The sequence below is a fragment of the Emys orbicularis genome, chromosome 4, assembly GCF_028017835.1.
Source record: "Emys orbicularis isolate rEmyOrb1 chromosome 4, rEmyOrb1.hap1, whole genome shotgun sequence".
In the NCBI taxonomy this organism is placed as follows: Eukaryota; Metazoa; Chordata; order Testudines; family Emydidae; genus Emys; species Emys orbicularis.
This window is the reverse complement of record NC_088686.1, coordinates 84,964,828-84,978,023: the sequence shown is the minus strand read 5'-3', so window position 1 is coordinate 84,978,023 and position 13,196 is coordinate 84,964,828. Positions and strand designations below refer to the sequence as shown.

Below are 13,196 nucleotides of genomic sequence, written 5' to 3'. Positions count from 1 at the left end.
AGGAGCACCTGCAATGCTTCTTCTGCCGGGAGGGTGTAGGGGGAAGGAGTAGCTTAAAAGGGAAAACCTGCCATAAGAAGGGGCAGTGAAGAGGGAGTAGGCTGCCCCACCTCAACAACCGAGATAGGCCCACCGAGAGGGAGACAGCAACGAGCCTCACTGCTCCCAAAGCCACAGGACACAGACTCAGAGCAGCACGAACGATGAAGAAGGGGACCCTGTGTAGACTAAGCTCAAAGGGCTGACCCAGGAAGACTGCCTGAACTCCAGTTCATCCTTGCATCTTTTCAATTTCCCATGGACTCTCCCCCCCCCCACATATGGGAAGAAAGAGAGCAAAGAACTTTTCTTTTCTGTTTGTTGCTTCAAGAACACCTTGGGCATCTGCCATGGGGGGAGAGAAAGACAGTCCAAGGACCTGAAGAGGACTCTGGAGAGGATTTGAGGGGAACCATGCCCCCTACACCATCCAACAGATATTCAGTGGCCTTTGTGAAATGAACTGACAAGTCTCAGTCCAGCTCCTACTGAGCAGATGCCAAAATCAAAACTAGCATCCTGGTTAGCAGCCTCAACTAAGAAACCAAAGTTGAATAGGCATGGAGATTGAACTATTGTACTTCCCCCATATGAAGGAGCAGCTTCGGAAGAGGTGGAGTGCATTGTATGTATGTATCCAATATATCATTAATAAAAGGGTTCGGGTTGCTAGTGTTGTCTCTCCTGTACCTTTTCCAGGTATTGACATTTACTTCAAATTGTAAAACACATTTTAAAAAAAGGCCTAAAACTTGCATTCAATTAGGAAACTGTTACCCAATATAACAGGATTATATTTTCTTTCATTATTTCTATTAATTCTTTGCAAGACTTTTACAAAAAACAATAGATTCCAAATCAAAAGAAGGCTACATGCATTTAAATTCAATATTGTTCCAAAAGTAATTATGTTCAGTGCCTCATTGTGTGTTCCACTTACCTTCTGTTCAGTTTGCAAAAGCTTTTCATCAAGTTCCTTGTTCAGAAGATCTTTTTCTTGAAGTAACTGCCTCAAATTTTCAGTCTGCTCTAGTTTTTCTGTTGTACTCAACAGCTTTTGTTCCTTCTCCGCAAGTGAAGTTTCAAGGAAGCTTTTTCTATCACTTAATCTAGCAAGAAAATATTTATTTAGAACTCTAATACTCAATGTTCATTTTATTAAGTAGTATTTGAAAACAGAGCTTGTTATTTTCCAGTCTTAACTTTCTAAAGCCAATGTATAATTTTTAGGGCTATCAAGCAATTAAAAAAATTAATTGAGCTGTTAAACAATACATTATCATTTATTTAAATTTTTTGGATGTTTTCTACATTTTCAAGTATATTGATTTCAATTACAACACAATACAAAATGTACGGTGCTCACTTTATATTTATTTTTGAGTACAAATGTTTGCACTGTAAAAAAACAAAAGAAATAGTATTTTTCAATTCACCTAATACAAGTACTGTAGTGTAATCTCTTTATTACGAAAGTTGAACGTACAAATGTAGAATTATGTACAAAAAAAACCTGCATTAAAAAATAAAACAATGTAAAACTTTAGAGCTTACAAGTCCAATCAGTCCTACTTCTTGTTCAGTCAATCGCTCAGACAAACAAGTACATTTGCAGAAGATAATGCTGCCTGCTTCTTGTTTACGTCACCTTAAAGTGAGAACAGACATTTGCTTGGCACTGTTGTAGCCGGCGGCGCAAGATGTTTACATGCCAGATGCACTAAAGAGTCATATGTCCCTTCATGCTTCAACCACCTGATGACAGGTTCTGCTCGATAACGATCCAAACAGTGTGGACCGACGCATGTTCATTTTCATCATCTTAGTCAGATGCTACCAGCAGAAAGTTGATTTTCTTTTTTGGTGGTTTGGGTTCTGTAGTTTCTGCATTAGGGTGTTGCTCTTTTAAGACTTCTGAAAGCATGCTCCACACCTCATCCCTCTCAGATTTTGGAAGGCATTTCAAATTCTTAAATCTTGGGTCGAGTGCTGTAGCTATCTTTAGAAATTTCACATTGGTATCTTCTGAGATTTGTGTCACATTTGCAGTAAAAGTGTTTTTAAAACGATCAACATCTGAGACTGCTATAACATGAAATATATGGCGGAATGCGGGTAAAGCAGGAGACATACAATTTTCCCCCAAGGAGTTCAGTCACAAATTTAATTAATGCATTTTTTTTAACAAGTGTCATCAGCATGGGAGCATGTCCCCTGGAACGGTGGCCAAAGCATATGAATCTTTAGTGCATCTGGCAAGTAAATATCTTGCAATGCCAGCTACAACAGTGCCATGCAAACACCTGTTCTCACTTTCAGGTGACGTTATTAAGAAGTGGGCAGCATTATCTCCCATAAATGTAAACAAACTTGTTTATCTTAGTGATTGGCTGAACAAGAAGAAGGAATGAGTGGACTTGTAGGCTTGAAAGTTTTACATTGTTTTGTTTTTGAGTGCAGTTATGTAACAAAAAAACCCCTACATTTGTAAGTTGCACTTTCATGATAAAGAAATTACACTACAGTACTTGTATGAGGTCAACTGAAAAAAAATATTTCTTTTATCATTTTTACAGTGCAAATATTTGTAATAAAAAATAATATAAAGTGAGCACTGTACAGTTTGTATTCTGTTTTGTAATTGAAATTGATATATTTGAAAATGTAGAAAAACATCAAAAAATATTTAATAAATTTCAATTGGTATTCTATTGTTTAACAGTGCGATTAATCGTGATTAATTTTTTTAATTGCGGTTACTTTTTTTGAGTTAATTGCGTGTGTTAACTGTGATTACTCAAAAGCCCTAATAATTTTCTAAATACAATTTATATTACTATGAATTCACTGTTTGTACACTTACCATAAAAATAACCAAGTCCAGAAATAATCTGATTTTACTATTGTAGTGAAAATCAAGACTTATTTTCAAGCTTGCTGAAAGTATTATATTCTTTATGTTTCACTGCAAATGTAAATTTAAAGCTGCAAAAAGACATGTATAATTGCAACTGGTTTTGTACTGAATGTTTTTAAAAAAATGTTTTACCCTTTAAGCTGTTCATTCAAACTGGAAACAAGCACTTGGTGCTTTTCTGCATCTCGTATTTGTTGGGTACGCAGTTGACTGAGCTGGGTCTGCAAACGTTCATTTTCACTCTGCAACAAAGCAATGGTGAACATGATTACAGCTCACAAATATCCAGAATGGCAATAAAATAGACATCTTGAAAATCTGCCCCATAGTGTTTCACATTCTACACACTGTAAAGATTATTGTTCTAGCATATTAGTGATTACCAATTCAGGTCTGAAATATTACTGGTTCAAACAGTAGATGTTACTCACCTTTGAGAGGTTTCTCCCTTAGTGATTGCATCATAACATGAAACTCAAGAGACTCTAAACACTTTACACAAAAAGACAACAAAACACAAATACTCGTACTGTGTAAAAGCAGCTTACTTTTCTGTGCTTGCCTTCACTACATTGTTAGCTTGAGGTATAACTCACGTTTTGCCCCTAATCTGATTCCTGTCCACACCCAAAATCTCTAGATCGAATAAAGTGGTGCTTTAAGTGGTGAGTTAGCTGACCCATAAGGGGGTTGGTTGGTTGAAGCTTGAGTGCTGATGGTGCTAGTAATAAAATGGGAATTCAGCAGCTGGAGTTACTACTCATCAGCTGCTAATTAATGATTCTGTGGTGCCAGTCAAGTCACTCTAGGTAGCTGGAGTGTTGTTTCAGAGTGGCTGCTCTCATTCCATTCTCACTCAAGACTGACTAACTTGAATGGAGTAACTCTAATGTATTTATTTACTCAAGCTAACTGTTGCAGTGAAGACAAGTTCTAAAAGGAGAACACCAGAGACAGCTCATTCTTTGAAAACATTTTCCATGTTGATTTGAACACAGTAATGAATTCCAACTGCTTCTCTGCAGATCTTTTTTAACTTTTGTTGTTGCTCTGATCAAAGGCAACCAGCAATCTGCAATAGATTGCAAAATAATCTGTGGAAGGAGGTGAAAAGAAAAATAAAGCAAGCTCCATTGACACAGTTTATAACACAGTATAACTCTGTTACTCTAGCCAACTTCACTGCACCAGTTCATGAGTAAAACTGCAAAACAAAATAAAACAAAAACAAACAAACAACCAGCAACCACAACCAAAAGCAACATACAGAAATCCAAAATCACCAACAAGAGTTGGTAGGACAAACAATATGGCAAACCTGTCACCTCTAGGGAAAATATGCTATCACTTTGGAGTGGGCAGAACACACCTGTACAGCCCTCAATGGCTGCCCTTCTTCCTCTACACCAAATGTTACCTGTATTGAAAGGCTTTGTTACAAGATTCTCAAATATTAACATATGGTTGTCTGCCTCTTAATATAAACAACTTAATTTAGAAAAAATACCCAGTAATTTAATATATGCATTTTACTAGCTAAAGGAACAATTAGATATATACCACAACTGTGGAGTTTTAGGGAGAAGTTAGTCATGTCATTTTGAAAGCTTAGAAAATTGTCAAACAAAATAATGTATGGACCAGGAAACTTTTAAAACATCTGTTTGGAAAGCTTTTAATTTATTATTTCATTTGGTGTCTTCATGGATTAATTTTGGGAGGTTTCTAGAAACAGTCATTAATAAGTGAAACAATTATTACTATTATTTTTTTAAAATCACAAGCAGTTACCATAACAACCTAAATACCATACCATATTAAAAAAGAATAATAGAGACATTAACTGCTAAGAAACTCCCTCTATACTTTGAAGGTGTAATTTATTGCGATTTCAATCTTGTGGAAAAAGGACAGATTTGGGGTGATATCCTGACATCACTGAAGTCAATGCAACTTTTGCAAGTGAATTAAATGGGCCAGGATCTCTCTGTAGGCTGGTAGCTAAACATCAGAAGCATACTCACACACAGGTTTTAAACTATATGTAGGGATAACTACATCCTTTTGTGCATTAGATAAACTTTGCCGTGGAAGGATTCTAATTTTAATGTATGGGGCTTTTAAAAATGTAATAGATACTACCAACCATTTTACCAAGACAGGGAATCAACAACTGTTACAGATCAACTACTCTGTACAGGACATAGTAAGTTACTCAAGTGTCAAAAGTGAATGTTCAAATTATTCTCCATAGTGTCCTCCTACTTTTTAGATTTTCATGTGTATTTATTTCACACCCTATTTGCCTGCTATCTGATAGATCATCTTGGTTTACATGTGTCCTCTGATTGCAACTCTCATAAATATGGGGGTTGCTCTACCACTTTGGGAGCTTCCATCTATCTAGAAAAATCTCTCTCCTCCCTTCACCTACAGGCCATTCCCTTATTAAATCTGACTTCAATAATTTCATTTTCTTATTAGCTTTTAACTTCTCTGATTATGAAGTGTTATGCAACCTCCTTTAGCCTATGAGAAAATGATGTACTATTGATATTAGAAGTGATATTAAAGATAAGTAGTTATTAGGGCTTGATTCCTCACTCACATCAGAATAAAACCGAAGTAACTACTGAAATGCAGATGTAGAGTAAGTGAAAATACACTTGTGTCAGTAACAGAAGAATCAAGTTCTTGACCTCTGAAACAGGCCCTATACTGTTGATGACAAAAATGATATTGAATTTCAACATGCTGCTACCACTAGTAACAGGCTTCCAACGATTATTTTTTTTACTGAATAATTATTTTCAAAGATATTTTTCAGTTTTTGCAGGGTAAGAAATATTTCTCACTGCGTGACTTTCTTGCAGTGAGCAAAATGGGTGCAGTTTTCCACTGTTCAGTACCACACAGTATAGTATGAGTTCATCGGACTGTAATATTACCCCATATAATATTTTTGAAGTACAAAAATATACTGTAGAATCTTTTGCTAATCTTCATTTTTGCTTTGCTATAGACTATTTTCATCCAAATATAAAGAGAACACTAAATGAGTCTCCCTACATCATCTTCGGCTCCTAACACAAATATAAAAGCTCACCTGAAGGGCTTCCATTCTGCCTTGCAGCTGTATTCGGTCTTCCAAGTCCTGACAGCGTTCCTCCAGGATTAGAATTTGTTCCTGTAGTTGATTTCTTTCCAATTCCAACTCTTCCACTACTGTCCGCAAACCTATGTAGTTTCAAAGGGAAAATATCTATTTCAAGAATGGTTCCAAACAACGTGTTTCACATACAGATAACATAAGTCTAGCAACTACCCACACCATTATTGGTTTAATTTTCAGAGGTGTTGAGCACCTGCAGGTTCCAATGGATTTCAGTGGGAATTTTGGATGCTCAGCATCTTTGAAAAACAGGTCACCATATTTATAAAGGCTTTAATGATCAAATATTCCCTGAACTTTTCAAATAATGGGATTAAGTTCACAGTTCAAGATCCCCTATAAAAACTAGCAAAGTTATCTTGCTATGTACAAGCAAAGGGCCCAATCCTGTGAATGTTTATGAATTGAGTAATTTTACTCAATTGAGTAAAGTTGTTTGTTTGCAGGATCCACTTCTAAGCACCATTAACATATATCAAGTGAAGTGGACTATCAAAAGCTGGGAGCTCATCGGTTCAACAGAAAATAGCAATTTTATTTTAAAGCAGACCTGACAAAGGAATATTCACTGGGTACACTGACTTTGCAAAGACAAAAATTAGCTATCCTGTACAATGACAATGCTCATATTTGTTATATGTGGTGTAGTTGCAGTTGTGTCGGTCCCAGGATGTTAGAGAGACAAGGTCGGTGAGGCAATATCTTTTATTTTCAGTCCAATAAAAGATATCACCTCGCCACCTTGTCTCTGGAATGCTCACACTTGGAAGTTTTGCCTTATGGAGAGCGAAGTGGGAATGATGAGTAGCTGAACCAATCCATGCTAGACAGGAAAACATAGTAAACGATAACTGACATGTGGCTTCTTGAAACCACTGCACAGTGCTCTAGGATGCGTGAGACTGCAACCTTTGCGCACCAGTATATTATTAGCCAGGCAAAGTCATATGATGGTTTAAGAAACGCTTTGGGAGTCCAGAAGGCAACACCTTCCAGATAGGACCGTCATCAGCATAGGTCAATTTTACAGACTAACATACTGTAATTAAAAAAAAAATTTTTTTTTTTGGTATTTTAAAAAAAATCTGACTTGTTTCAATTTTTTTTTATTTAAATTAAGTATAGGTTTATTTTTTTAAAGTAAACCTATTTAAAATTAAATGTGAAATTGATAATCTATTAAAAAAATTTAAATTAAATACAAAAATAATATTAAGCCGTACATGGTTTGCTGCCAACTGTTAAAGTCAAACCACTGAACTGCTGGAAGTCATTGAATAAGCATCTGGAATCAGAGTTTGTGGACGTGTTAAACCAGCTTTTACAGCAGCCACCATTCATTTCAGTTTATTCAACCAATTCAGTTCAATGACTAGTTCATTCAGAGTTAAGAAACCAGAAAAATCAGTTAAATTCACTAACTACAGATAAGACTTCCTTTGTTTACTAAATTAGTTAGTGTTAAATGCAAAACATGTTCTGATAAACTTATTGATAAGAAAAAAGTTTATGTATCTAGCACTTAAGGTAGTCCTATTTAATTAAAAAGTTTTAAATGCTGTTTTTGTGCATTTTAAATCAAATTTGAATTTCCATTCAAATAGATCCACACAAAAGTAAAAAATTAATCATCTTCTAACATAAAAATGTAAAAATTAAGAATCTGTATAAATGTAAGGTAAGCTATATAACTGCTTAAATAAATATGTATAAGTATAGTATATCCTCCTGATTAGCAAAAACACCGAATTTAATGTACAGGCTATATTTAGCTGCAAATCACTATGTTTTAATGGTTATCAACTAATGAGATTCAACCTTTTTATATGAAAATAAAGTAAAAATGCAAAGCACAATTAACTCAATTATTTAAATCAAGGTTTCCTGCTTGCTGATTTTAACCATTAAATTGGTGATTTAAATCACTGCATTCTGCTGCCAAACTAAGGTACTGGGCCAAAATCATTTCCAGTCTCATACGAACGAAGTAAAACTGTCAAACTATATTTCCTCCCATTTCTATCACATTTCTTCAGGTCAAGTTTCATTCTAGTTGAGAAGCACCAGGGTTTCACATCTGCATATTCCTTATGCTATTCTTGTTGAATAATCTCCTTGATAAACACAAAGCAGCCAATTCTGATGGCATAAATTATTAGCTTCTTCAGAAAAGTTTTACCTAACAGTGCCATGTGAAAAAATAGATGCTTTTTAAATGGATCAATCAGCTAACAAAACAAAACTCTGGATTGTACAGTACTAAGAAACGCCTGCAACAGTTCTTGATTTTTTATCATAACTAAAGAAACACTTGTAACATATGGACTTGACTGATAAACTGCCAATAAGATACAACTACCATCTTTCACAGATATGAAAATAGAGGAAGAAATAATGCACATACATATACACAAGCATTTAATCTTAAAACTAAAATGACACAGAAGTGGAATATAATGGTTTGGTTGGAAAACAAGATTATATAAAGTGGAGCCACTTCAACAAGAACAAGACTAATAACTTAAAAATATATATAATCTTACCATACAGGACAATACATTTTGACGGGCACAAGGATTGGGAGAGTCCCAGATGTTAAACCAGGACTGTGTTCTAGTTCTGAACCAAAACTAGACAGTTCATCCAGCACGCACATGCTTCAAAATGAAATGGAAAAAAATGCAAGCCAAAAAAAATTCAACAAAGATTAGAATACACCACAAAATGGGTTGTTAGTTAAATTTGAAAAACAAAAATAAACACAAAATACAGATGCTGTGCATGCTTTAATAAACGGTCTAGCGGTTATCACACCTGCATTAGGAGAAGTGTACTCTGGCCACCAACCTCCCATGTTCTCTCCTTCAGCTGAATCAGTGCTATCCAAGGTGACATTCAGCTCTTGAAAGCATTGTTTTCTGTCAAAGCTGTATTCCTCCTACACACAGGACATGAGAGCAGAGATCAATAAAAAAAGACATGTACTTAAGATACACACTCAGCTGTCAAAAGGGACAGTTGCAATTAAAATTATATGAATGACTTCTGAATTAAGGCAGAACTTTGCTAATGAATCTAAGTCTGAGATATCAGAGGTAATTAAATATAGAAAAAAATTTCCTGTAAGATGTGAGCATGATATTGATATCTCCTAACCCTACATATACATTAACGAATAAAGATCACAAGCATCTATAAGAAAAAAAAAATCAATGATTACCTCAAAGAAGGACACTAGAATTAATTGATGCTCTTTAGAGATCATCCCATGCCATCCCACTGACAAGAAGAATAAGTAACAGTTGTTCCTAAGCTGAAAACAGCCCTGATTCACTAAGGTATTTAAACACTGGCTTAACTTGCAGCATGCGTGTTATTCCATGGGAAATTTCTTAATGACTTGAGATTAAACACATGTAAATTTCATAACCTAAAGAGAAACCTATGATGCTACTAGAATTTACCTGTATCATTTATGCCTATATACACACACCTTTGTTTTGTTTACCTCTGTAAACCCTTCTTTGCCTCCTGTCCTTCAATTATATCTTTGTATTCAGCTGTAAAGCACCATGCATACTTATGGCGCCATATAAATAACAGAATTACTACTGTCCTTGATTAACATATAGGTAAAATGTGTTTTTTATTTCTACCAACCTACCTGATGTTTCCCGCTGGCCTGGTTGCTCTTCCTTCTTGCCTCCTGCAGCCTGCCAGTTCTTTGAACTGCAGTCAGTTCCTCCTCCAGCTCCTGCTGCCCTGAGACTATGGCTGGATCAGAGCAGCCAGGAAAGAACCAGTCATCCTCAATCAGTTTTGTGCCACAGGAAAGCAATTACATTTACACATCACACACATACTAGTTACAAAGAGATCAGTGACAGACTGAAGTTCCTATGAATGACTGACAGGAATAAGATTATCGGAGCAATCCATAGCATTCACCTTGTGATTTCCCCCAACAATGTTACACAGAATGTAAGAATAACTTTCATGTAATTCTTTCAGAAGTCTATTGAAGTATGATTTTACTTCTTCAGCAGCATTTTAGAAAGACTGACTATGAAAGAGGGATTTGTATTTTGACACTAAAATAAAAATGCAGCCAATTAAATTGCCAAATTACAACTCAGTTCAATCTGCCAGGTTAAAATACAACTAATTTGTATGATTAAGACATCAGCTGAAATTGCTGTATTTTTGTACAGCTGAACAATCATATGCATTTTTATGGAAATTAAATGCTCCTTGCTTGTATCTTTAATTTTAGTGTGAGCTACAATGCCAGATAATTTGAGGAAGTCACAAGCACGCGTTACACTGCAAACTGGCATCAAACCATCTTATCAGACATTAATAATATGATTCTTGGTAAAACAAATATAGAATCACTTGTAAATAACACACCCTGAATAAATTCAGAGTATGGAAGCTTAAATATGCATCCTGTCCAGTGTTAGAAATGATTTTTCCATTTTAAGTACATTCCCATCTGTTTTGTGATATGACAAAACGTGTGATAGGTTGGGGAATAGATGTTTCATGCAAAGCAGACAAAACAGCATGACGAAATAAAGATAAAGGTGGCTCCATACTTTAATCACTGTTGAACTTGAGAGTAGATAAGGCGTCTGCACTCAACAAATTAATCTAATTCAAAGTCAGCTCTCCCCACAGTCCATGATGTTCATAGAAAAACTTATATTCATGCATTTAATGAGGTAAGAAATGGATCAAATTCATTCCTGGTGTAACACTGGGACAGACTGATTCCCACTGGAATGCCCCTGACTTAACCCAAGTTACGGTACCCAATACCCATAAAATTTATTTTTGTCACATTTATCTGTTAGATGTCGTTAGGAATTCTTTTTGCCCCCCCCCCCTCCCCAAAATGATAGAATTAATGGAAAACTATAAGGTAATAAGAGATCCAATTAGTGCAACTCTACAATACTAGGTCGAATTAAAAAAAAAAAAAAAAAAGGGGTTTAAGTGTTTTGTATGGGACACCACTGAGTTAAAATTCACATATTTTTACAATATTTCCTTGGCTAAGTTACTACTCCCACTTTAAACTAATAAAACTAAAAAGATTTTTTAGATACCTAGTTTGGTGTGGGAGCTTGTTTTTGTAAGTTTTGCCATTTATTTTGGTTGTTTACTTCTTGCCTTGGACAGTAAAAATAAAGTAGTCATTTTCACTTTTGCTTTTAATCATGTTTTGGTTTTATGCATTACAACAATAATTCAGGGTTGAGTTGCAAATACTGCTCGGGAATCTTCATTTGATTTTATTTAAACATGGTTTCCACTAGAATTAAAATAAATAAAAAATATGCAGGCTTTTCTTAGGTTTTGTAAAAGTGAAAAATTCTCATACCCATACTCACATTGAGTTGTACCTTTCTTTGCCAATAGTCCCACTGAAATCAATGGAACGATTTGTGAAGCAAGATGCTATTCAATGTGAGTATCAGAATTTGTAAAAAACAAACAAATGTTTTTTTAAGTAAACTTGACAGTGTCCCAATAATTTGGCAATGCAAAGGAGGAATGAAAAAATAATAATTACGGCTGTCGATTAATCACAGTTAACTCACGTATTTAACTCAAAAAAATTAATCATGATTAAAAATATTAATCGCAATTAATCAGTTTTAATCGCACTGCTAAACAATGCAATCCCAATTGAAATTTATTAAATATTTTTGGACGTTTCTCTATGTTTTCAAATAGACTGACTTCAGTTACAACACAGAATACCAAGTGTACAGTGCTCACTTTATATTATTTTTGATTATCCTGTTTAGAGTGCAAATATTCGTAAAAGAAATAGTATTTTTCAATTAACCTCACACAAGTACTGTAGTGCAATCTCTTTATCCTGAAAGTGCAACTTACAAATAATGTAGATTTTTTTTGTTACATAACTGCACTCAAAAACAGTGTAAAACTTTAGAGCCTACAAGTCCACTCAGTCCTACTTCTTCTTCAGTCAATCGCTAAGACAAACACATTTGTTTACATTTGCAGAAAATAATGCTGCCCGCTTCTTATTTACAGTGTCACCAGAAAGTGAGAACAGGTATTTGCATGACATTTCTGTAGCTAGCATTGCAAGGTATTTACATTCCAGATTTGCTAAACATACATATGCCCCTTCATGCTTTGGCCACCATTCTAGAGGACGTGCTGATAACGCTTATTAAAAAAAATAATGTGTTAATTAAATTTGGGGGAGAACTGCATGTCTCCTGCTCTGTTTTACCCACATTCTGCCATGTACTTTATATTATAGCAGTCTCAGATGATGACCAAGCATGTTGTTCATTTTAAGAACACTTTCACTGCAGATTACACAAAACGCAAAGAAGATACCAATGTGAGATTTCTAAGGATGGATACAGCTCTCGACCCAAGGTTTAAGAATCTGAAGTGCCTTCCAAAATCTGAGGGGGACAAGGCGTGAAGCATGCTTTCAGAAGTCTTAAAAGAGCAACACTCCGATGCAGAAACTACAGAACCCGAACCACCAAAAAAGAAAATCAACCTTCTGCTGGTGGCATCTGACTCAGATGATGAAAATGAACATGCATTGTTCCGCACTGTTTTAAATCATTAGTGTGCAAAACCCGTCATCAGCATGGACGCATGTCCTCTGGAATGGTGGTTGAAGCATGAAGGGACATATGAATCTTTAGCGCATCTGACACATAAATATTGTGCAATGCCAGCTACAACAGTGCCATGGGAACGCCTGTTTTCGCTTTCAGGTGACATTGTAAACAAGAAGCGGGCAGCATTATCTCCTGAAAATGTAAACAAACTTGTTTGTCTGAGCGATTGACTGAACAAGAAGTAGGACTGAGTGGATTTGTAGGCTCTAAAGTTTTACATTGTTTTATTTTTGAATGCAAGGGGTTTTTTGTACATAATTCTACATTTGTAGGTTCAACTTTCATGATAAAGAGATTGCACTACAGTACTTGTAATGGGGGAATTGAAAAATACTATGTCTTGTTTTTTTACAGTGCAAAAATTTGTAATAAAAATAAATATAAA

At 35.3% G+C, this 13,196-nt stretch overlaps 1 protein-coding gene across 1 annotated transcript in view; it reads right to left on the bottom strand.

The window, feature by feature from the left end:
- The window catches only part of LOC135877570 (golgin subfamily B member 1-like), a 62,498-nt gene that overhangs the window by 30,089 nt on the left and 19,213 nt on the right, over nt 1-13,196 (bottom strand). The window contains exons 14-18 of the mRNA XM_065403058.1: nt 9,793-9,946; nt 8,943-9,066; nt 6,063-6,193; nt 3,089-3,198; nt 980-1,148 (exon numbers count right to left, since the gene is read on the bottom strand). Coding sequence (XP_065259130.1) covers nt 980-1,148; nt 3,089-3,198; nt 6,063-6,193; nt 8,943-9,066; nt 9,793-9,946 — 688 coding nt within the window. The remainder of the gene's footprint in view (nt 1-979; nt 1,149-3,088; nt 3,199-6,062; nt 6,194-8,942; nt 9,067-9,792; nt 9,947-13,196) is intronic.